The 26,288-nt window shown below is 43.4% G+C and overlaps 1 protein-coding gene across 3 annotated transcripts in view; it reads left to right on the top strand.

Moving 5' to 3' along the window:
- NAA35 (N-alpha-acetyltransferase 35, NatC auxiliary subunit) overlaps positions 1-25,512 on the top strand; it is a 100,841-nt gene extending 75,329 nt beyond the window's left edge. For 2 of the 3 annotated variants that reach the window (XM_040355514.1, XM_040355515.1), the window contains exons 20-24: positions 6,051-6,191; positions 10,938-11,060; positions 19,032-19,064; positions 20,382-20,462; positions 25,225-25,512. In XM_040355514.1, the coding sequence (XP_040211448.1) occupies positions 6,051-6,191; positions 10,938-11,060; positions 19,032-19,064; positions 20,382-20,462; positions 25,225-25,284 (438 nt within the window). In that variant the 3' untranslated portion in view covers positions 25,285-25,512. The remainder of the gene's footprint in view (positions 1-6,050; positions 6,192-10,937; positions 11,061-19,031; positions 19,065-20,381; positions 20,463-25,224) is intronic. The other variant, XM_040355513.1, reaches the window with a different exon arrangement.
- Positions 25,513-26,288: the final 776 nt, after the last annotated feature.

Genomic DNA, 26,288 nt, shown 5'->3' with positions numbered 1-26,288 from the left:
CTTTTGCGGACACACGGAGCAGATCATTACTGATCCGCCCGTGTGAAAGGGCCCTAAGAGCTCATCCCTGACATGTTGCTGGCTATAGTCGGTGGCACTGATTGGGAAAAGCCTGACAGGCTAGTTGTACACAAGTTGATCGACTTGTGCACATCCAGTTAGCCTATATCAGGGGTCTCAAACTGGCGGCCCTCCAGCTGTTGCAAAACTACAAGTCCCACCATGCCTCTGCCTGTGGGAGTCATGCTTGTAACTGTCAGTCTTGCAATGCCTTTTGGGACTTGTAGTTTAACAACAGCTGGAGGGCCGCCAGTTTGAGACCCCTGGCCTATATAGTATGTAAAAAGTACACCCCCCTCGGTTTTTAAAATGTCAGGTTTCTGTGATGTAAAACAAATGACACAGAAATCATTTCAGAACTTTTTCCACCTTTTTAGAGCCCTTTCACACTGGGGCGCGGGCTGCATTAGCACAGACTCTGTGTGGGTGGGGCGCTTTTAACCCCAAGGAATGGGTTAACAAGGGGTTAAAAGCGCCACTGCCGAAGCACTGCCCATTGATTACAATGGCAGGGGCGCTGTGGACAAAAAGTCCTGCACTGCTTGCAGGAATTGTTTTCCACCCCAGTGTGAAATCACTCAGGCTTTCACACTGGGGACACAGTTTACAGGTGCTATTTTTAGTGCCAAAACTCCTGTTAAGCACCTTCAGTGTGAAAGGGGTGTTAATGTGAACTATAAACTGTACAACTCAATTGAAGAAAAATATTTTGTGGGGGGTGGGAGTAAAAAAAAAAAAACTAATATATAATATAGATGTAGCTGTGGTTGGGGAATGTAGCTGTGTTCAGAATTAAGTAATCGCATTCAAACTTGTGGTAAATAGGCGTTGGTACATACCTGCTATCATTTAAAGTGCCTCTGATTAACCCCAAATAAAGTTCAGCTGTTCTAGTAGGTCTTTCCTGACATTTTCTTAGTCTTATCCTACAGCAAAAGCCATGGTCTGCAGAGAGACCTCATTGTTAAATATCATCAGTCAGGAGAAGGGTACCAAAGAATTTCAAAGGCATTAGATATACCATGGAACACAATGAAGACCTAGTCAAGTGAAGAAAATATGGCACAAGTGACATTACTAAGAACTCAACGTCCCTCCAAAATTGATGAGAAATAAAATGGTCAGTGAGGCTGCCAAGAGCCCTACAGCAACATTAAAGGAGCTGCGGAAATATCTGGCAAGTACTGGCTGTGTGAAACATGTGACAAGAATTTACCGTGTTCTTCATATGTCTGGGCTATGAATTAGTGGCACGACGGAAGCATTTTCATACGAAGAAAAAAATCCAAGCCTGGCTAAATTTTGCAAAAAGAAATCTGACGTCTCCCAAAAGCATGTGGGAAAATGTGTTAAATGGTCTGATGAAACCAAAGTTGAACTTTTTGGCCATAATTACAAAAGATATGTTTGGCGCAAAAACACAGCACATCACCAAAAGAACACCATACCCACCGTGAAGCACGGCGGTGATGGCAGCATCATGCTTTGGAGCTGAGTCAACTTGGAGGGAATTATGATTAGATCCAAATACCTTCAGGTTTCTGCTAGAAAGCTGAACATGAAGAGGAACTTCATCTTTCAGCATGACAACGACCCAGAGCATACATCCAAATCAACAAAGGAATGGCTTCACTAGAAGAAAATTAAAGTTTTAGAATGGCCCACCCAGAGCCCAGACCTGAATCCGATTTGAAAATTTGTGGGGTGATCTGAAGAGGGTTGTGCACAGGAGATGCCCTGCCCATGTGAAGTCAAGATGTACCATGCTGATACGCTCCTACCCAAAAAGACTGAGTGCTGTAATACAATCAAAAGGCACTTCAACAAAATATTAGTATAAAGGTTATTGTAGTGTTTTTTTTTTTTTCCCTAAAAGATTTCACTTTGTTGTCCAACTGAGTTGTACAGTTTATAGGTCACATTCAGCCTGGGTTCACACTGATGCGATGCGGAAACCAGCTCGATTACAGCGATGGTTCCCGCATTGCTCCAGTTCACACTGCCTTGTGCGAACCGCTGCGGGTGTCATTAACAAAGTTAATACCCAATTTTGTTCACAGATCGCAGTGCGAACTGTGAACTCGCACAGGAATCGGATCGCAAAGGTGAGCACACCCATGGGATCCGATTCTAGTGCGGGGGAAAAAAACAAATCCCTGCATTACTTTCTGTGTTAATCTAATTCAAGTTTAGCCATACAACTGTATGGCTGAACTCGCATTGCTCAGAGATTGCATGTGATTGGCACCTGCAGTGTGAACCTGGGCTAAAGGTGGAAAAAGTTATGTAATTATCTTTTTTTTACATCAAAGAAACCTGACATTTTAACCACTGTACATAGATTGAAATTTGGCTGGTCCTGGCTGAACTGGCAGAATTCCGATCCATGTATGATTGGCTTTACTGGTATGGACAGCCTACATATGTGAATTTATACTTTTGCCATAATTCTATTTTAGGCTCTGGTCACACCAGTGCAGTGTGAACCTAACTTTAAGAAGACCCTCTGCTTTTGTCTATTCATGGCAGTGAGTCTTTAAGTCTACTCCTTTCCCACCCTCCCACATTGCTCTGTTATTTAACCACTTAAGGACCCACTCATGTACATTTACGTCGGTACTTTAAAGATGGATATCTCGGTAACGGCAGCACAACCGAGATATCCACCTTTTCTTTGAGCGGTCCTGTAAACGATACCGGTGGTCTCCGCAGCGGATTCGCCCCTCCCGCGCCCTCCGCTGCTTACCGGAGCCGTCGGCAGCGGCGGAGGCAATCGGGTCCTGTCCCCTGCTCGGCTGGGATACGAGTGAGGGCAAGATGGCCCCCACCCGTCCCCATAGCATAGCAGGGCGGAAGTGATGTCAAAACGTCACTTCCGCCCATGCATCTTAAAGCAATATTTTCTAGTTGTGATTTTTTCAAATTACTTTTTTTTTTTTTTGCATTTAAGTCTAAATATGAGATCTGAGGTCTTTTTGACCCCAGATCTCATATTTAAGAGGACCTGTCCTGATTTTTTCTATTACAAGGGATGTTTACATTCCTTGTAATAGGAATAAAAGTGATCCATTTTTTTTCAGTGTAAAAATAAATAAGAAAACAAAAAAAAAAATGTTTTTAATGCGCCCCGTCGAGCTCTCGCGCAGAAGCGAACGCATACGTGAGTAGCAACCGCATATGAAAACTGTATTTAAACCACACAAGTGAGGTATCGCCGCGATCGTTTGAGCGAGAGCAATAATTCTAGCCCTAGACCTCCTCTGTAGCTCAAAATATGCAACCTATAGATTTTTTTAAACAACGTCTATGGCGATTTTTAAGGGTAAAAGTTTGACGCCATTCCACGAGCGGGCGCAATTTTGAAGCGTGACATGTTGGGTATCATTTTACTCGGCATAACATTATCTTTCACAATATATAAAAAAATTGGGCTAACTTTACCGTTTTATTTTTTAATTCAAAAAAGTGTTTTTTTTTTTTTCAAAAAAAGGTGCGCTTGTAAGACCGCTGCGCAAATACGGTGTGACACAAAGTATTGCAATGACCGCCATTTTATTCTCTAGCGTGTTAGAGAAAAAAATATATAATGTTTGGGGGTTTTGTCTTGCAAACACCCAATCTGAAAAACAGCCAAGGTCCTTAAGTGGTTAAGGGTCAACCCAGTATATTATGCCGTTGATGATAATAGTGTTGTCATTTTCACATAATACTGTACGGGCCTAGTGATTGGCAACTAAGCCCATGCACTGCATCATGGGAAGAGTTTACCGTGCTTTCCCATACTCAAAAGCACCGGGTATGGCATTAGGATTCTGAAGGAGCAGTAGGAAAGTGAGGTGAACATGAGTGTAAGTGGGGTGGTGAATGGGTTTTGAAGAGATTTTGTCACTTTCCCCTTAAACGTTCCCGCGTACAATTTTGAAATTTTTACGTAGTTTGCGTAAAACGTTCGCGAATAGGGATTTGCGTAGAATGACGTCACCGTCGGAAGCATTGGCTTTTTCCGGGTTAATTTCGAGCATGTGCACTGGGATACCCCCACGGACGGCGCATGCGCAGTTAAAAAAAAAAAAAAAAAAAAAAAACTTTTACGTCGGGTCACGACGTATTAACATAAAACACGCCCCCATTACATCCATTTGAATTCCGCGCTTTTACGCCGCCAGAGATACACTACGCCGCCGTAACTTACGGCGCAAATTCTTTGTGGATTCGAAATAAAAAAATAAGTTGCGGCGTAGTGTATCTTAGATACGCTGCGCCCGGCGAAAGATTACGCGCAGGTACGTGGATCTGCCCCACTGTATAATTTCTGTATGGCTACTATTCTACCTCAATACACCATGGTTTGTATCTTTGTACAACTTATCCAAAAATAATGAAACCTGGCCTCATATGTATTGCTTTCAGTAAAGGAGGGCTGTGAATTTCCCCTTTAACCACTAGATGGTGCTATGAACAGAAGCTGTGTGCTTAGAGGTAACCACGTTTACATACAGTGTACATGCATTTCTTGCTCTTGTAAAGATTACTTGCCTACAGATAATCACAAAAAAACGTTTAGTGGGTGGATATGCAGTTGCATAACTTTTGGCTGGACCTGAAGATTCAACCCTTTCACTACCAGAGCAGTTTTTTAATTTTGCACACGTTTAAAAAAAAATATTTTGGGTATCATGATTATATAAAACCCCCAAGCCATTATACATTTTCTGGAAGCAGACACCTTAGAGAACAAATTAGGGGTAGTTCCAATTATTTTATTTTTTTTATGTCACACAATATTACCGCAGAGGTCTAGGAAATGCATAATTTCAGTTAAAAAAAACACTAAAGTTTATTTTGGGGAACACAAAAGTAATAAAAGTAGTAAATTGCCCATTTTTTTTGCAAAATAAAGATGAGGTTGCATCAAGTAAATGAATATGCAACATGTCAAACCTAACATTTTTGAAATGGAGATAAACTTCAGTACATTGGTGATGCTTTAAAAAGCCCCTACAGGTCATAAATTCAACATTAGACGAGGTCTGGTGCTAGAAATATTGCTTTTACTCCAGCATTCATGGCGGTATGTAATGTGTATGGGAATTATGGTTTTCACCTTGCATTACATTTTTTCCCGGCAATGCTGGCCGAGAACTCTGACAGTCAAAGATGTTGCTTTCTGAGTCGACAACAAGGGAGGGAGGAGAGCGGACGTGAGTCAGCTCAGCTCTCTCCTCTCTACCCGGTGGCACCCACTATGCCAGTCCTAGGTCCGCAACTGTGCAAGAGCGGCACAGGATACATAGTGGGGGCACCTGTTACCAGGGGTGTGTGGAAGCAATCTGGCAGCAATGCAGCCACGGGAATGCATTCACCTGACAGGCAGGATTCTGGTTGTCAGATATACGCAGCGTGTAACCCCCCCCCCCCCGTATCAAAAGGGTAACTCCAAAATATAGCGCATACGATTGCTGCACAAGCCATATTTATCTTCCCTGGCAGTATGATTGTCAGATTTTTGAATGTCAAAGTGGTACAATGTTTTGCATAGCAATTTTGTGTTTTATATTGTAGTCCTGTAATTCTTAGGAATAGCTCACTTAAATCTGTCCAAAAAAGTCTAGTAGACATCCTGGGTATAATAGTTTGAAACCCATAATAAAATATAATAAATAACTATAAATAATTATAAAAAATGTATTCAATAATGTAATCAAGTCAAAAACACTGAAATCTGCTCAGTCGCTGTTGGCACTTTTGGTGTCTGATGACAAATTTCCCCACGAATCACTATCGCTCAATTCTACAAGTGTTCTAATTCACTTAATTCACTATCGCTGTTTTCTAGCTGGTCTAAAACCACTTTTGACGTAAGCAATCTTTTACAAATGGATTACTGACAGCCATGATAAACTCAGAGGTTTACATTTAAAAAAAAAAATATATAATCTGATCTAAAATGTGATTTCTTAATTGTGTGAAATTTTACGTTTGCTATTTAGACAATGATTGCCTTTGACATGGACGGCAAAGTGAGAAAACCCAAATTTGAGCTGGACAGTGAACAAGTTCGGTATGAACACAGATTTGCACCATTCAACAGTGTTATCACTCCACCACCAGTGCATTATTTACAGTTTAAAGTAAGTTTCTATTTTTACATAAATATGCTAATTAAAAATGGAGGGTTTATTGTTTGAAACCCCACAGTGTCAAAGTGTGGGTGCTCAAACCTATCATCTGTCCTGGCCTGCTGCGGTGCACTATGCCACTTTCCTGTCGGTAACAGAGATAGATTATTCAGACTGGTCCTAAGTACCCACACTTTTCTGTCAGGCCAACCCCAGACTTATGAAAAAACTGTTACTACTTACTGTGTGGCTGGAATAAAATTAAAGTGTGTGTGTGTGTGTGATTATTATTTTTATTTTTTAAAGGTGGTGGGGGTGGGCAGCTTTGTTGCATTATAAGCATGGTACAATATTATCCTGCTGGCTGTTTCCTGTGTTTCAGGTATGTGCCCTCCATTACAGCAGTTGAAGGGTGCTATATGCTAAGTAAAATAAAATGCATTAATGTGTTAACTGTGTATTTTACTAGTTCCAGTGTATTGAGAGCCTACCTCCTTGATACGAGAGTAAATGAAAACAAAATGACATTTTTTATTGGATCAATAGGACTCGCTGTCATGCTGGATATAGATCTATGTACAGAGCATAAACTACAAGGGCTGTATTTGTGGAGTTAGTAGTATCTGTATAGTGACAATTTTATGTATTGCATATTGTACATTCACATCAGTCCCTGCCCTCAAGGCACCTACAGGCTGCAGTCCTTAACTTATGTGCATACATCAACACCCAGGGAGTACAAGCAAACTCTGTGTAGGTAGTTGTGACGGTATCGGTATGATATCCCCGTCAACGTTCCCTTCTTCCCATAACGAAAATCACCCCAATATTCCACGAGGAGGGATATCCCTGGAATCGCCCAGAAAGCCACACATGAGACCAGCTTACTGCTTGAACAACACAGACTTTTATGTCATAACACACAGCTTATATGTCATTTCCAAAACTGTTACAATGACAAATCTCCGCCCCCCTCACACTGGGGCTTCCATACAGATGAGTAGGTAGACACGACGGGGCCGATGCTGAAACACATTTTCTTTAGACAATGACATCAATGACGCTGAGCACTAGCTGTACTGAATACATCAACCAGACCGCTCGACCCCGCATATAGAGAGATAATTACCACAATGAAGCAATCAGAATAATTAACACAAGCCACTTAAACCCAGCTCTCCTTCACACAACACAATAGATCAATTAACCTTTAGAAATAGTGAGGGGACATTAGCACATCAATAACCTGGCTAGCAGGGAGCAGTAAACTGAGACATATAGGCAAATGTATCACAATGGCCCCCCTTTTGCTCCCTGCTCCGGCAAACCCGGTTGGACCTTCCCTGGTCCAGTAGGGTTGACGGGTTCAGAGCTATTAGTCAGAGGTTAACTCCGTTTGGCATGACTGACCTCCCTTGGCAACTGCTTCAGACTCAGGTATGTCACCGGGTCGTCAGATCACACGCCGGTCAGTCCCCAAGTCTTTGTGCGATCTGCAAAGTCACCAGAAGTCAGTGTGAAGACAGCGAATGGGTCTGTGCGCCGCCGTCTAGGTGTCCCGCTATGGGAGGGGGCAGGTTATGGCTCTGAAGTGACAATCCCAGGAGATTCATAAAAAGAAAAAGTTATATTTGTTGAAATGCTGTAGCACTGGTGCTCAGAGTCCGGGGGGGGGGGGGGGAATCAGAGCCCCATAAGGTCAGCCACCCCCTGCTCCCTCCGCAGCTGCCGGTTCTCCTCTTGGAGCTTCTCCAGCTCCATCTCCAGTTCATGCTGCTGTGACCTCAGGTGGTTGTTCTCCTCCTCCATGCGGCTTATGCACTCCTCCAGCTCTATGTACTCACGGATCAGCTCCTGCTTGCTCATGTCCTGCAGGCTCTCCACGTGGTCCTTCATCATCAGGAACTGGGTGGTGGTGTAAGGGGCCACCGGTGGGCCCTTGGCGAACATCTCGGCACGCATCTGGGACGCCCGCTGCGACTCCCTCTCCTCCAGTCGCTTCTTCTCCTCCCAGGTCAGCTTGTTATACGGCTTCCAGGACCTCTTCTTCTTGAAGGGTGGCCGGCGGTGCCTCTTTCTGCCCAGCTCCCTCCAGGGCCCCTCCGGCTCAGGGCTGTCGCCCATGACCAGCTGACAATGGTGTTCCCTGTTGTCCGTAATAACAGATTGTACCATGAGGGCTTCGTAAGGGGTGCCCAATGGTTCTTCCTGACCCAGCTCCTTTGGATCCCAAGCCGAGTCTACACAATGGGCTGCTGCTGGTGGGCGGTACCCAGGTTGAGACCAATTTGACCTGGTGTTGTCATTCATGGGGCAATTCTGCTTGAAGTGACCCAGCTGTTTGCACCGGAAGCAGCGTTGTTCGTTGCCCTCCTGGCGATGATAGCGAGGGCTAGATGTCACCGGTCTGTTAGGAGGTTGGTATCTAGCGGTTGGTGGGTGTGAGGGCACCGTTTGTGGTGGAGGTTGTTCCTGTGGTGTGACCTGGTTCGTCTTGCGAGTATCTGCATATTCATCCGCCAACTTCGCGGCCTCTGGTAGAGTCATGGGCCTGCGATCTCTCACCCAATCTTTGACGTCCGTCTGGATGTGATTGTAAAATTGCTCCAGGAGCATTAGTTGCAAAATGTCCTCTGCGGTGGTGGCCTGGCTGCTGTTAGCCCAGTTAGAGGCCGACCGGGACAATTGGCATGCCCATTCCGCATAAGAGTCTTTCGTGGTTTTGCGTGAGTCCCTGAACTTCTGTCGGTGGGACTCTGGGGTTACTGCATAACGAGCCAGGAGCACTTCTTTAACCCGGGCGTAGCTATGAATATCCTGATCTGGCACGGTCCGGAAAGCATCAGAAGCTTTGCCTGACAGTTTGCCTGACAATATTGCAACCCAGTCTCCTCTAGCTATTCGGTGCAGGTTACATTGTCGCTCAAAATCCGCCAGGAAGTTATCAATCTCACAGTCCTTTTCATCAAAAGCTTTAAAAGCGCTAAACGGAATCTTCCTTGCGTCTGCTGTGCTGTACTCACTGTTTGGAGAATGTGCGGCTGCTTGTTGGACTGCTGCCAGTTTTAACTGTAGTTCTGCGTCCCTTATTTGTTTATCCTTCTGTAGTTCTGCGTCCCTTATTTGTTTATCCTCCTGTAGCTCTGCGTCTCTTATTTGTTTATCCTTCTGTAGTTCTGCGTCCCTTATTTGTTTAGCCTTCTGTAGCTCCGCGTCTCTTATTTCTTTAGCCTCCTTTGCTAACAGGTCCATCACTTTCAGTACCACATCTGGCGTTGGGTTCGGGCCGAACCACGCTAGCTTCTCTCTCATTAGCTTGTTGGCTGGCGATTCCTCCTCCTGAATCACTGGTGTCTCCATCTCTTGTACTGCTGGCGTTGCTGCAATCCCGTCCTCCTGGTCTAGCTCCATTGATTCTGCTATGATGACCCGCTTGGTTTTGTTGCTAGCAATCCTTCCACGAACTTCCAGTAGTTCTTCCAGTGTCTGCTTGGAATCCAGGTGTGAAGGGGAATAGAAGGGAAAAATCCCACTGCTACCAACCAATTGTGACGGTATCGGTATGATATCCCCGTCAACGTTCCCTTCTTCCCATAACGAAAATCACCCCAATATTCCACGAGGAGGGATATCCCTGGAATCGCCCAGAAAGCCACACATGAGACCAGCTTACTGCTTGAACAACACAGACTTTTATGTCATAACACACAGCTTATATGTCATTTCCAAAACTGTTACAATGACAAATCTCCGCCCCCCTCACACTGGGGCTTCCATACAGATGAGTAGGTAGACACGACGGGGCCGATGCTGAAACACATTTTCTTTAGACAATGACATCAATGACGCTGAGCACTAGCTGTACTGAATACATCAACCAAGACCGCTCGACCCCGCATATAGAGAGATAATTACCACAATGAAGCAATCAGAATAATTAACACAAGCCACTTAAACCCAGCTCTCCTTCACACAACACAATAGATCAATTAACCTTTAGAAATAGTGAGGGGACATTAGCACATCAATAACCTGGCTAGCAGGGAGCAGTAAACTGAGACATATAGGCAAATGTATCACAGTAGTATCCTGGGTGGGATTCGAATCAAAGACCCCAGAGCTGCAAGGAAAAAGTGCTAGCCATTGTGTTATCATATACATCAATACTGATCTGTCCCTGGATGTTGGGGGTAGCTGCACAGAATGCTCTGTGTATTAGGCCTTGTACACACGATAGGATAGCCAGAGGACAACGGTCTGAAGGACCGTTGTCTTAGGTTAACCGATGAAGCTGACTGATGGTCCGTCGTGCGTACACACCATCAGTTAAAAAAACGATTGTGTCAGAACGCGTTGACGTAAAACACGACGTGCTGAAAAAAAACGAAGTTCAATGCTTCTTTTAACCGATGCTTTTGCATACCAACGATCTGTTTTGACCTGTCCTTCGGTTAAATTTTAAAGCAAGTTCTCATTTTTTTAACCTAAGGTTAACTAACCTATGGGGCCTACACACGATCGGTTTGGACTGATGAAAACGGTCCTTCAGACCGGTGTCCCCTGGCTATCCTATCGTGTGTACAAGGCCTTAGATTATGTACGGTAATTAAGTGCTCTGTGTTATCACTGTGAAAGGTAGATAAATTATTCCTCCGATTTTTATTTTTTTTAGCTATGCACATAAATTGTTGCCTTATGAAATGTTACTTCCCTGCTGAAATGTGGTCTGACGTGATCTGTCTTGCTTTCCCTTCCAAGGAAATGTCTGATTTAAACAAGTACAGTCCCCCACCCCAGGCTTCAGATTTGTACATGGCAGCAAGCAAACATTTTCAACAAGCAAAGATGATTTTAGAAAATATTCCAAATCAAGACCAAGAGGTACATTTTTAGTTTACTTTTTTGCAACGTAATGTCTGGGATTATCTTTAAAATGCCACTTTTACTCTAGGGCAGACATGTCCAAAGTCTGGCCCGCGGGCCAATCGCGGCACGCATTCTGGTTTTTGAAGACGACCCACCTGGTAATTTGGACATGTACAGGTGGTTCTCAAAAAATTAGCATATTGTGATAAAGTTCATTATTTTCTGTAATGTACTGATAAACATTAGACGTTCATATATTTTAGATTCATTACACACAACTGAAGTAGTTTAAGCCTTTTATTGTTTTAATATTGATGATTTTGGCATACAGCTCATGAAAACCCAAAATTCCTATCTCAAAAAATTAGCATATCATGAAAAGGTTCTCTAAACGAGCTCTTAACCTAATCATCTGAATCAACTAATTAACTCTAAAAACCTGCAAAAGATTCCTGAGGCTTTTAAAAACTCCCAGCCTGGTTCATTACTCCAAACCGCAATCATGGGTAAGACTGTCGACCTGACTGCTGTCCAGAAGGCCATCATTGACACCCTCAAGCAAGAGGGTAAGACACAGAAAGGAATTTCTGAACGAATAGGCTGTTCCCAGAGTGCTGTATCAAGGCACCTCAGTGGGAAGTCTGTGGGAAGGAAAAAGTGTGGCACAAAACGCTGCACAACGAGAAGAGGTGACCGGACCCTGAGGAAGATTGTGGAGAAGGACCGATTCCAGACCTTGGGGGACCTGCGGAAGCAGTGGACTGAGTCTGGAGTAGAAACATCCAGAGCCACCGTGTACAGGCGTGTGCAGAAAATGGGCTACAGGTGCCGCATTCCCCAGGTCAAGCCACTTTTGAACCAGAAACAGCGGCAGAAGCGCCTGACCTGGGCTACAGAGAAGCAACACTGGACTGTTGCTCAGTGGTCCAAAGTACTTTTTTCGGATGAAAGCAAATTTTGCATGTCATTCGGTAATCAAGGTGCCAGAGTCTGGAGAAAGACTGGGGAGAGGGAAATGCCAAAATGCCTGAAGTCCAGTGTCAAGTACCCACAGTCAGTGATGGTCTGGGGTGCCATGTCACCTGCTGGTGTTGGTCCACTGTGTTTTATCAAGGGCAGGGTGAATGCAGCTAGCTATCAGGAGATTTTGGAGCACGTAATGCTTCCATCTGCTGAAAAGCTTTATGGCGATGAAGATTTCATTTTTCAGCACGACCTGGCACCTGCTCACAGTGCCAAAACCACTGGTAAATGGTTTACTGATCATGGTATTACTGTGCTCAATTGGCTTGCCAACTCTCCTGACCAGAACCCCATAGAGAATCTGTGGGATATTGGGAAGAGAAAGTTGAGAGACGCAAGACCCAACACTCTGGATGAGCTTAAGGCCGCTACCGAAGCATCCTGGGCCTCCATAACACCTCAGCAGTGCCACAGGCTGATTGCCTCCATGCCACGCCGCATTGAAGCAGTCATTTCTGCAAAAGGATTCCTGACCAAGTATTGAGTGCATAACTGAACATAATTATTTGAAGGTTGACTTTTTTTTATTAAAAACACTTTTCTTTTATTGGTCGGATGAAATATGCTAATTTTTTGAGATGGGAATTTTGGGTTTTCATGAGCTGTATGCCAAAATCATCAATATTAAAACAATAAAAAGGCTTGAACTACTTCAGTTGTGTGTAATGAATCTAAAATATATGAAAGTCTAATGTTTATCAGTACATTACAGAAAATAATGAACTTCATCACAATATGCTAATTTTTTGAGAACCGCCTGTATATCTTTTGTGGCCCCCAACGAATCCCCGAATGCCGGGGCCACAAAAGATATACATGCTGGCTGCCTTGGAGGGGACAGGGAGGGGGCGGGACGAGTGCCGTACATACAGGTCAATTTCCTGTTTGCATGGTGGCCTCTGTAATAGGAAGTCCCGTCTCCTGCGCTGCCATTGGACGACTGTTCTGTCCATCATAAGAGGCGGGACTTTGTATTAAAGAGGCCGCAGAGAAAACATTCTCCTTTATGTAATCTGTTGGTGCTCATCCCACCCCCTCCCTGTCCCATCCTAAGGCTGCAGAAGGGCATGGATCAGGCTGCACTGATGGTAATGGGGGTGCTGCATTCATGGCACTGGTAAGGCATGGCAACGGTGGGACTGTATTGATGGGCACTGACCCTCATGTTGCTTCACAGTTCTTTATTTAAAATGTTAGTTTTTTCCTGAAACTTCCCTCTTAAATATGGTATAGCCAAATAAAACGCCCAATCTCATCTCTTTACTACACACAGCCACAAAGGCAAATGGAATTCTTGTTGGGCCGTGTATTAGTGCTTGGAAGAACACACTTAAACCAAATTTTAAATGATCGAACAATGTCCGGCAAAATGGTCGGCCCTCCTGCACGTTCACGTCATCAAATCTGGCCCTCTTTCAAAAAAGTTTGGACACCCCTGCTCTAGAGTATTTGCACTTGAATATAATGACCATAGACAATCCCACTGGCAATACATGATTAACACAAACCTTGCATCCATGGTTTTGTGACTTAGTGCGCTCTTCAGGAGTAGATGCATGTGTAGTAGCTAAGATAAAACATCAGGCATGTAACATACCTACTGGTACAGTGCCTTGAAAAATAATTCATACCCCTTGAAATTCTCCACAATTTGTCATGTTGCAACCAAAAACTTAAATATATTTTATTGGGTCTTTATGTGATAAACCAACACAAAGTGGCACATAATTGTGAAGTGGAAGGAAAATGATAAATGGTAGGGGGGAATCCACGGCGAAAGGACCGGCATCCGCCGGACCCTGCCGGTTTTAAATCTCCCGCGCGCACGCGTGGGAGTGACGTCATCGCCGCTCCAGCCAATCACAGCGCTGGAGCGGCGATACCCGGAAGACACGCCGGAGCAAGATTACATCTCGCTCGGCGTGGACAAGGTAAGTGTTCTTCACCTCGTTCCGAGGCAAGTATTTCATAATCAGCTAGTATGCAGTGCATACTAGCTGATTATGCCTTTTGCCTTGCAGGTTTGAAGAAAAAAAAAGTTTATGCGGTTTACAACCGCTTTAAGTCTAGTGGAACCAGTTGCCTTCACAAGTAACCCAATTGGTAAATGGAGCCCACCAGTGTGTGATTTAATCTTGGTACAAATACAGCTTTTCTGTGAAGCCCTCAGAGGTTTATTAAAGAACCTTGGTGAACAAACGGCATCATAAAGGCCAAGGAACACACTAGATGGCTCAGGGATAACGTTGTAGACAAGTTTTAAAGCAGGGTTAGGTTTTAAAAAAATAAAATAAAAAATATCCCAAGCTTTAAACATCTCACGGATCACTGTTCAATCCATTATCGGAAAACTGAAAGAGTATGGTACAACTGCAAACCTACCAAGACATGGCCAACTGACAGGCCATGCAAGGAGAGCATTAATCGTAGAAGCAGCCAAGAGGCCCATGGTAACTCTGAAGGAGCTGCAGAGATCCACAGCCAAGGGGGGAGAATCTGTCTACAGGACAACGATTAGTCGTGCCCTCTCCAAATCTGGCCTTCATGGAAAAGTGGCAAGAAGAAAGCCATTAGAAGTCCCGTTTGCAGTTTGCGAGGGGCCATGTGGTGGACACAGCAAACATGAGGAAGAAGGTGCTCCGGTCAGATGAGACCAAAATTGAACTTTTTGGCCTAAAAGCAAAACTATGTGTGGCAGAAAACTAACCGTGCACATCACCCTGAACACACCATCCCCACTGTGAAACATGGTGGTGGCAGCATCATGTTGTGAGGGGATGCCATTTTTCAGCAGGGACAGGGAAGCTGGTCATTTTATGGGGAGATTGATGGAGACAAATACAGGGCAATCTTAGAAGAAAACCTGTTGGCGTCTGTAAAAGGCTGGGGCGGATGTTCACCTTCCAGCAGGACGACACTAAACATACAGCCAGAGCTACAATGAAATGGTTTGTATCAAAGAATATTCATGTGTTAGAATGGCCCACTTGAAGTCCAGACCTAAATCCAACTGATAATCTGTGGCAAGATTTAATAATTGCTGTTCACAGACAATTTGACAGAGCTTGAGCTATTTTGCAAAGAAGAATGGGCAAAAATGTCACTTTTGTGCAAAGCTGGTAGACATACCCAAAATGACTGCAGCTGAAAAAGGTGGTTTTACAAAGTATTGACTCAGGGGGGCTGAATACAAATGTACCCCACACTTTTCACACATTTATTTGCATGAAATTTTGAAAAACATTTCTTTTCACTTCACAATTATGTGCCACTTTGTTGGTCTATCACACAAAATCCCAATAAAATACATGTTTTGTGCCTCATTTAAAGTCTCAGACCAAATAAATTGATTGCATGGAGAGATTAATGAAGGGATGGAGGCACTTCACGGGGTGCACCAGGCCACATTCTATTGTGTTAAACAATATTGTTTGTTAGTGGGATAATCTCCCATGTTTAAATGGTTATCGCACTCAGGGCCGGTGCAAGGATTTCTGCCTACACAAGCGAAGCTCCATTTTGGCGCCCCCCCCCCCCCCCAACGGCCACCCACCTCCCTTGCAAAAATATTTCTTTCAATAATTACCCCCCTTCACATATCCCCCCACACAGTAATGCCCCCCCCCTTCACATATCCCCCCACACAGTAATGCCCCCCTTCACATATCCCCCCACACAGTATTGCCCCCCCTTCACATATCCCCCCACACAGTATTGCCCCCCTTCACATATCCCCCCCACACAGTATTACCCCCCTTTACATATCCCCCCACACAGTAATGCCCCCCCCCCCCTTCACACATCCCCCCACACAGTAATGCCCCCCTTCACATATCCCCCCACACAGTAATGCACCCCCCTTCACATATCCCCCCACACATTATTGCCCCCCATCACATACCCCCCCCACACAGTATTTCCCCATCACACATCCCCCCCCCACACACACACACAGCACTACCCCCCACAGCGCTACCCCCCCCCCACACACAGCACTGCCCCCCACACACACACAGCACTGCCCCCCACACACACACAGCACTGTCCCCCCACAGCGCTACCCCCCCCCCACAGCGCTGCCCCTCCACACACAGCACTGTTCCCCCCCACACACAGCACTGTCCCCCACACACACACAGCACTGTCCCCCACACACACACACAGCACTGTCCCCCACACACACACAGCACTGTCCCCCACACACACACACAGCACTGTCCCCCACACACACACACAGCACTGTCCCCCACAGCGCTACCCCCCCCCCCCCCACACACACACAGCACTACCCCCCCACACACACACAGCACTGCCCCCCCCACAGCGCTAACCCCCCACCCCCACACACAGCACTGCCCCCCACACACACAGCACTGTCCCCCCACAGCACTGCCCCCCCCCCCCCCACACAGCACTGCCCTCACACACACAGCACTGTCCCCCCACAGCACTGCCCCCCCACACACACACAGCACTACCCCCCCCACACACACAGCACTACCCCCCACACACACAGCACTGCCCCCCCACACACAGCACAGCCCCCCCCACACACACACAGCACTGTCCCCCCACAGCACTGCCCCCCCCCACACACAGCACTGCCCCCCCACACACACACAGCACTGCCCCCCACACCCCATCCATCACATTTCAATATATTTTCCTTTCGCCGCCACTGTGCCCCAGCAAACGCCGCCACCGTGACCAAACGCAACCACTGTGCCCATCAAATGCCCCCACTGTGCCCAAAGGCAGCAACAGTGCCCCATCAAATTCTGCCACTGTGCCTATCAACTGCAGCCACTGTGCCCATCAAAAGTTGCCACTGACAGGGTACAGACAATGATGATGAGAGCAATAGAGAGATTAGGCACAGTACAGACAGACAGCATGTGTGTAGTAAATGTACTTACCTGCTCCTCGCCTCGGTGACTTGGTTCCCTACTTGCAGCAGGAGAAGCAACATGTGACGTTCTCCCTCTCTCTGAGTGCCCTGCAGTGCAATCTGGGAGTTGTAGTCACTGCAGAGCACAGGCACCAGAGGGCCAAGTGAAGTCTGTGTGCCTGTGCTCTGTTGGAGAACTACAACTCCCGCCATGCTCTGGGGCTGCCGTCGCCTTCTTTAGGGGAAAGGCTAGGAGGACGGCGCCGCAGCGGTGGAGCCTGCTATTGGACGCAGGCAGCCTGAGCCGTGCCTACCACCACTATAGATCGCCGCCGCCGCGGACCGGACTCTGCGGCTGTGTGCAGCGCGCCCGCCGCTTGCGAGTCTGCGGGAGTCCGGACAATAAAATAAAAAAAATCATCTTTCCGCCCCATCCCAGGCTGCGGACCTGCCCGCCCCAAGCGGCCGCTTGGTCTGCCTGGTGGTTGCGCCGGCCCTGATCGCACTCTAAATTCTAGTGATTAATGAGACTGCCACCTTGTACCACCCTGACATGATGGAGGCAGACAGAATACGTAGTGGCTTTGTTCTTAAAATAGTTTCTGCTGACTTGATTAGATGTATTGGATGCATCCATTGTTTTGAGCTTTAAAGCACAGTTTTTTTTTAGTTTTTTTTATCACTGCTTTTAAAGGTGAAATGTAAAGCAGGCCATAGACAAAGCATCTTTAGTTCCTGCAACCCGTGGTTTCAGGAAAGAAAATCTTTTGCTTTCCTATCAATACAGTGAGTTTTTTTGATGGGGAAAATCCCTCCCACGGCGCGATTGTGTTATCCCCTTCGGGAGAACACATTGATTACTGCTAGCAATAATTGCATGTCAAATCCAACATGCTGGTTGTACCCAACTTGATAGATCAATCAACTTGGGTACATTCAGCCTGACTATACATGGTTCGAATCTTATCTGATACCTACTGAACTGGCTGTGATTCCAACCATCTATGGATTGAGACAAGTACACTGTATCCATTTATCTCTATCATATATATACTGTATTTATTGGTGTATAACACTCACTTTTTTACCCTGAAAATAGAAGGTAAACTGTGCCTGCGTGTTTTTCTATATCCATTTCTATTATCTCTATCTTGATTTCTATTATCTGTATCTCTATCATCTCTATTTATATTATTTCTATTATCTCTATTTCTATTTATTTTTTTCTGAATACTAATTTATATATTTATCTTTTACTTCATTATTTTGTTAATTATTATTTTACCAATCAATTAATTATAAACCATACCCACCCCTATCCCCTACTGTTTTGTTCCCTCCTTTCATCTTCTATTATCCTCTATTATTTTTACCAAGTGAGCAATGATTATTTAAAATCTTTCCACTGTCTCCATCTGATTATATTTATTGAGTTGGCCTGCATCGCAACTACATACATATTCCATTTTATTATAGTTTTCCACTCTTTCGAACCATTCTTTTATCTCCTGTTTTTTTTGTACTTAGCCAGTTTTTTGGTATCAATCATTTTGCAGCATTTATCAGTGGTGGAATTAATGTTTTCCTATAGCTTATATTTGATTCTTTTGATTCGTGAAACAAGCTTGTATGCTGTTGGATATCTTTTCTCCCATTATCACTTCCATATATTCCCATATTTCCTGCCAGTTTTCCTTTTCATCTTTGGACAGTCCCACCATATATGTGTAGTTGTTCCACTCTGACCACATTCTCTCCAACACAATGGGGTTTTGTCTTTACTATATTTTTCAATCATTTCAGGTGTCCTATGCCATCTCGAAATGCATTTATAGTTCATTTCAATTGTATTCATATCGGTTGCAGTGTTATGTACAGATGCTATTATTCTTTCGACTTGTTGATCCTCAAATTTCTTGTTTGTTTATTTTTTAAATTTTTCTATAAAATATGGTTTTCCTTGTAGCTCTAATTCTGTCAAAATTCGATATACTCTCGATATCACATGCCTTAGTGGGGTTTGTATAGTGCATAGTTTTTCTAGTGCTGTTAATTTTTTTTTCCATCTCTTATAGGTGAGGGTATTGAGTTTACCAGATGTTTTAATTGTAGGTATTCCTATTCATTGATATCCCACCTGTTTTTTTGTTTTTCCTTTATATCCTGTTGTGTGATATCCTTTATTTGTGATGCCCCATTATATTTCCCAACCGAGTCCCTTTCCCCGGTATAAAAAAAAATAGTTTCCGTAAGTGGAATTAAAGGTGAGTTGTAAGTCCATTTATTCTGTCTGTAAATTAAATCCCATATTTTGAATTTTTTTTTGTTAATTTGTGCGTGTCTAAATCCAATACTCTGTACTTCGTGGTATCCATGTGTTTTTGTGAAGTGCTGTTTTACTTATAATATTTTCCATTCAAACCATGTTTTCATTATGGAGATTCCACTATTTCTATCATTTCTATTTCTATTATCTCTATCTCTATTATTTCTATTATCTTTATCTCTATTTATATTATCTCTATCTTTATCTCTATTTATATTATCTCTATCTTTATCTCTATTTATATTATCTCTATCTCGAATTTCTATTCTCTCTAGCTCTATTTATATTATCTCTATTTTTATTATCTCTATTGTATTTCTATTTTCTCTATCTCTCTCTCTTTCTATTATCTCTCTCTCTATTTCTATTATCTCTATCCCTACCATTATCTCTATTTCTATTATCTCTATCTCCTATCTCTATTTATATTATCTCTATCATCTCTATCTCTACCATTATCTCTATTTCTATTTATCTCTATCATCTCTATCTCTATCATCGCTATCTCTATTTCTAGTATTTCCATCTCTATCTCTCTCTATTATCTCTATCTCTATCTATATTCCAGAGGTTTACAAGCATATTACAAAAAACAAATGCAGCCACTACATCTTAGGATGATAATAGTAAGCAGCAATATATAAACTTGGAAAACATTCAGCTTTTAACATCTGGCGTACACAAGGCCTTCTCATCCCTCTAAAACAAGCTTGTTCCATACAAGATCACCTTAAGCAAGAGCTGGATTCAGGCTGGTGATTAAGGAGTGCTTTTAGGTCATACCAAGGACATTACAACATTTTAACCAGTATGTAGCTTAGTCTTGCAGAAATTTGTTAGATTTGCTTAACTGTGCCACGATTTCACAATCCTCCTTGTTTGCGCGGAGGCTCCACGTATGTCAAAGCTTGGTTAAACTTATTTCAAGGGTTATTTGCTACATCTCACGATGCAATGCCACATTAGGCGGTACACACATTATTATACAAATGTAGCTCTCGAAACATAAAGGTGTCTAGGTTTCTTCAGATTTATAGTAACAGAAAAAAATGTACACTTCCTTTCTTGAGAAGCCTTAAATGGATTTCTGTTTCCTCAGGTCAATGAGATTTTAAAGGTTGCCAAAAACAACATCGTAGTGATGAAATTACTTGCTGGTGGCCACAAAAAGGATTCAAAGGTAATCTTTGAGAATTTAGATAATGATTTAATGTACACAGTTTTTATTATCCCTCTGATGTGATGCTTCATAAACGTCTGTCAGCTCTGAACGGAGGTCTTGTTCAGGTTTTTATGTGATGTGTGTCCCTCACATCCTGTCTTGGTGACATGACACATACAGAAAGCAAGGACAAAGAAGATAAGATAAGTTTATTTTTTAACTTGAATAGAGAAGTGTTGGACATAATTTTTTTCATCTTTAATAGTATTACGGGGACAGGAAGTAGTTAATAATTCAACAGGGGCATAGACAATAGACATTTCAAAACTTCTTCATGTAATTGTAACTGTTTGGAGGGCTTTAATTTGGTTAATAGACAAATACTAAGCAAACGATATGAAAGTATTATGGCATTATAGTGGAGCATCTTTCTAGCATTTGCTGGACATGGATATGAAGTAATGCACACCCGTCTAATCAGATTCTTTGCTAATACAGCAAAATGTATTCTGCGAACAACATTTTTGTAAAGTGTAACTAAAGCTGGCCATACAATGGTAGATTCATAAACAAATGTTCTTATGAAAGTTATTATCTGTACATTCACTGACTTGATGAATGTCCTTCAAAAATGCTTCAAAACGTTGTACGCATTTAACTTTAGATTTTGGAATGAATGTCATTCCAAATAAAAAAAAAATGATGCCTTGTACACACGATCGGCATTTCCGTCGGGATAAACCCCGGATTTTTATGACCGAATTTCGTTCAAGCTGTCTTGCATGCACACCAAATTCCGACCATGAAAGAACGGGGTGACGTACAACACTAAGAAGAACCGAGAAAAATTAAGTTTAATGCTTCTGAGCATGCGTGGTTGAGTTCCATACAGACGAACGGAATATTTGATAGAAATGTTTTCTGTTGGGGGGGGGGGGGGGGAACATGTTCTCTAAGTCTGTCAGAATTTCCGAAGGAAAAACTCAGATGGGGCACACACCCGGTTGGTATATCAATGAAAAAAAGTCAACAGAATTTTTTCAATCAGAAATTCTGATCGTGTGTACAAGGCATAACACTATTAAGAACCTGTTTGTTCAAGAATACATTTCCATCCTGCTCCTTCAAATTTACTTGTCACTGAGATTGAAAACGAATGTAGATTTGACAACTCTGATTCAAAAATAGAATAAATATTCCAAACGTTTTTCAAGGAAATTCTTAGTGTATGGCTAGCTTGAAGCAGCTTTCTAGCTTTTCTGTGACTTATAGGCCTTGTGCACACAGAGCTTAAACTCCGCTTATACAGGCGTTCTGCTTTCTTTTTTTCTTGTAACAGCAGCTCTGCCCATGAGCATTTAAAGACAGAGAAAATAACCCACAAAAAGCCACACCGATGGGAGATTTTGGGCAGGGAAAAAAGTGCATATGTGCATAAACGCACATAATTGTATTCCAGTGATCAGAATAAATAACTATTCTGGCCAGTAGAATGTATTATGCTCAAACACCATATGCGCAGACATATTGTAACGTTAGAGTTGTTTTCTCATGTGCATGAGGCCTATATAGTTTGGGTGAAGCTGGGTTTATTGTGTTAACTGTATGTAGCCTCACTGTGCAGCCTTGTGTTCCAGCTGTGGGATGCAAACTTTCTGTCCCACACCCAGACCAAAATTGAATCGGCTGTGATGCTCAGCCATTCATAGGCAGCTTTGTATTCATTCAGAGAATACAAGCTGCTTATGAATGGCTGAGCTCTTCGCAGCCCAACTCTTCTTTTTTTTTTTTTTTTTTGGGGTGCAGAATGAGATGTTTGCATCCCACAGCTGGAACAAGTGCTGTATACTGTATGTTGTAGAGGCTTTAGATGGTGCACCTGTTAATGAAGAAAATAGTCTATTTTGGCTGAATTTGGACCTGAAACAGACCTGAAGACGCACAGAACTCCTGTGCAATTCACTCCGCAGTCTCCTGACTTGGAATTAGATTAGTGTTAACGCAGCCTTATTCTCACTTTTAATGGTATACAGTGAGGGTCCCCAACCCCCGGGCTGCGAACTGGTCCATGGCGCTTCTATATACGGGCTGCGAAGGTTGCTGTTCAGTGGTGTGGGGGGCGAGCATCTCTAACTGCCCGCTTTGCATCAACGCTGATTCGCCACTCACAGAGCTGCAGGCGAGCAGAGAGATGGCTATGTTGTCTCTCACTTCCCGCCCATGTGGAAGTTTACCCACTCGGACGCTGCTGGAGAGAGGCTTTCAGAAGCATAGTAAGTAGTGACACACTGCATCTAGGTGGCAAGTGACACACTCAGGCCTCACTGATTCTGAACTATGGTGAGTTGAGCCATTTCATTTTATATTACAATGTAATATAAATAATGTGCTTCAATCATCCTGACACCTTAACCATGGTGTGGGGATGATTGAAGCGCTAACAGCAGCTACTGCTAGAACAAATCACACGCCATGGAATACACCCTAGTCACCTCCCCAACCTTGGCAACATTTTCTTTCACAAAACTGTTCCCCAGTGCTATAAAGATTGGGTATTGCGGACCAATGGGGTGATTTTTGGGGATTCAGACAGCAATAAAAATTGACAGGTATTCTAAGCCATCTCCGCTCTGCCTTTAGTTATACTTTGATTTCTGCAACGCTTGTGTTCAGGAGTTGGTCTCCTGGGGTTAGAAACTGGAGTCTTGCTCCATGCCCCCTCATCCGTTTCTCACCTTGAACCTACCTGTATCAATACACAGATTAGCAGATCTGTGAGCCCTCTCAGGTGTTCTGGACCAAGGGTTATTGACCCATTTTCTGTGCTAAAGTGGTTTCAAGAGTTTTTACTCCTACCTGTTCACCATTCCCATGCCCAAAGGTGGCATCTGCTCTATCTTGGATCTCAAAGTTCTGAATGAGTTCATTCAAACCAAGAAATTCTGCATTTAATCCACAAAACCTGTCATATCCTCCCTTCACCAGGATACTGTTGAGCTTCTGTGGAAATTGGTAACGTGTACATGCATGTCCCCATGTTACTAGTGCACCAGCATTTCCTGCATTTTTCTATGAAGCTCCTACACCACTAGTTTGTGGCCCATACCCATTGGCCTATAGTCTGTCTAGATGTCACCATTATTTGGGTGGATCTTGAACCTTCAGAGATCATCACTAGAAACTGACTTATTTGGAGTGTCTGGGTAGAGCCCTGGACTCCTTTCAGGCCAATGTGTTTCTTCTGCAAGAGAAACTTCAGACTCCTCAATTGCTCTTTTGAACGCCAGTCCAGGAGTTGCTTTTGAATGAAAAGCTCCCTAGGGAGTGATTCTAACGGGGGGAGACCGATTAGGGGAGGAGACCGATCAGTGTTTCTATATACTAGGAACACACGATCTGTGTCCTCTCCCCTGACAGGATGTCGATCTGTGTGTTTACACACACAGATCTACGCTCCTACTCTGTCACAAGCAAAAGCGTGTTTCCCAGGCGGACATTTCGGCAGCCGGGCACGTGCATCGGCTTCTCATCGGCGTTCGTCCCCTATACAGCCGGAAAGCAGAGGACGTCATATTACGCCCGCCCAGGATGGGAGATCCCATCTGCGGGCGTCCTATGACAATGGGTGGGATGGGAAGTGGTTAAAGGCTAAAATTTTAAAAATTGTTATTCTTATCAGCTCTGTATAGTAGTTTTGCACAGAGCAGCCCAATCCTCCTCTTCTAAGGTCCCCTGCTGGCTCTCCTTGCAGCTGCACCTCTTTTCTGAATGACCCCATTGCAAGCCATTTGCTATAGGGACACTTGAACATGCTCGCTCCCGCACCCTATTCTGTGTGTCTGTAAGACACAGAACAGGGCTTGGCTTAACCCAGTGTTTCTCAATTCCAGTCCTCAGGCCCCCCCAACAGGTCAGGTTTTCAGGATTTCCATTATTTTGCACAGGTGATTTGATCAGTTTCACTGCCTTAGTAATCACCACAGCCTTTTCATCTGAGGTGTGGGGCAGTCACGGTGCAGTTTAAAAAAGGGTTTTGTGATTTTGAGTCCAGTTCAGTTGCGATTTCTGGTAAAAATGTGCACCTGAAATCGTGGCCGCATATGTGTGAACCAAGCCTTAGTGTTTTGTTTGTCATGTTGCCCATCCTTCATTTGGACCTTCCGAAGGTTTAAGATGTCCTGTGTCCCTCAATTGATCAGAAAGCAGAAAAAATAAATCTTCTTGGGTGACTGTAGTGCCTAGGTGCATGCTGCGGCTCTGGTTCACAGCATGGGGTCTGGTGCGTCCCTGTTCAGATTCAGTTGCGAATTGGGTCCAAATTTTTGCCTGAATCGGAAACAAAAGATACACAGGACCCTTTTTAAATGCCGACCGTGGCCGCCTCGGAGATGTGTGGACTTTCTCCATTGAGAGCCGATCATACTCTCCTCTCATGCTAATTGGATGTGGGGGAAAACCTGCATCCAATTCACATAAGTGTGGACCCGTCCTGACTTTCGCCACCCTCCCACTATGCAGCACTGGCTGCTGAGTGGACAGTTCCTAAACCCAAGTGCGGTTGATGGGGGAATAGGGTGGTAGTGTGGTAGTGAGCCCTGTATAAGTTCTAATCCGACTGATTTTAGAGCTTACAAATAGCCTTTCCATTTGTCCCCTGGTGCATGAGTATAGGCCCCATGAATCAGTTGCTATGCCTTAAATGAACTAATGAGTTTTTGCTGACTTAATGAAGGTATTTCATTTTAATAAAATTTGTTTTTTCCCATATTGTTTTATGCAGATTCCACCCGAGTTTGATTTCTCTGCACACAAATACTTTCCTGCAGTAAAACTGGTATAAGGAATCGGCGGAAAGACACTGTAATCCATCGTCCATGGAGTGTGGTTTTGGTCTGTGTGTGGTGGTGACTGCAGGGCCCATTGTAAAGACAAATTTTTCTTTTTTAATGCACTGGTTACTTTTTATGTAAAGCCACAAGATGTGGACCCGTTTTGTAAATCAGCTATGTTTGATCTATTTCATGTGTGCAAAGGCCTTTGTTTTTCATTAAATATTTAAAATACACAATGGTTTTATTTAGATTTTGTTTGAGTTGCATTTTCTTCTTTTAATAGACCCTTAGGCCTTGTTTACATTGGGCGTATGTATTCGTGCCTCGTGTAAGGGCCGTGTTTACCTGCATAGGGATGCACATGTGTTCCATGCAACCCTGTTCCCTGGGCCCCGGACGGCAGCCCCCTTGTTTTATCTATTTTTTATTTAAAAATAATGTTTTTTTTAAATATATATATATATATATATATATATATATATATATATATATATATATATATATATATATATATATATATATATATATATATATATATATAATTATTAAAGGGCCCAGAGGTCTCCAGGGCCCCCGGATGGCAACCCCCTATATATAAAAATATATATATATATATTTTATTATTATTAAAGGGTCCAGAGGTCTCCAGGGCCCCCGGATGGCAACCCACCTTTGTTTTTATTTTTTATTAAAAAAAATGTTTTTATATATATATATTTATTATTATTATTAAGGGGTTCAAAGGTCTCCAGGGCCCCCGGGCTCCGGACGGCAACCCCCCTTTTTTTATTTATTTTTTTATAAAAAAAAAAAATTATATATTTTTTATATATATATATATATATATATATATAATATATATATATATATATATATAAATATATTATTCTTAGAGGTCTCCTATATTTATTTTTTATTAAAGCGGAGTTCCAACCACAATTAGCATTTTTTAAATGTATGTCCTTTCATCATGCGTTTTTACAATATAAATCCGGTCACTTACTATTTTACA

This window comes from Rana temporaria, chromosome 1 (genome assembly GCF_905171775.1).
Source record: "Rana temporaria chromosome 1, aRanTem1.1, whole genome shotgun sequence".
NCBI classification, from domain to species: Eukaryota; Metazoa; Chordata; class Amphibia; order Anura; family Ranidae; genus Rana; species Rana temporaria.
This window is presented reverse-complemented; position numbering and strand designations above follow the sequence as displayed.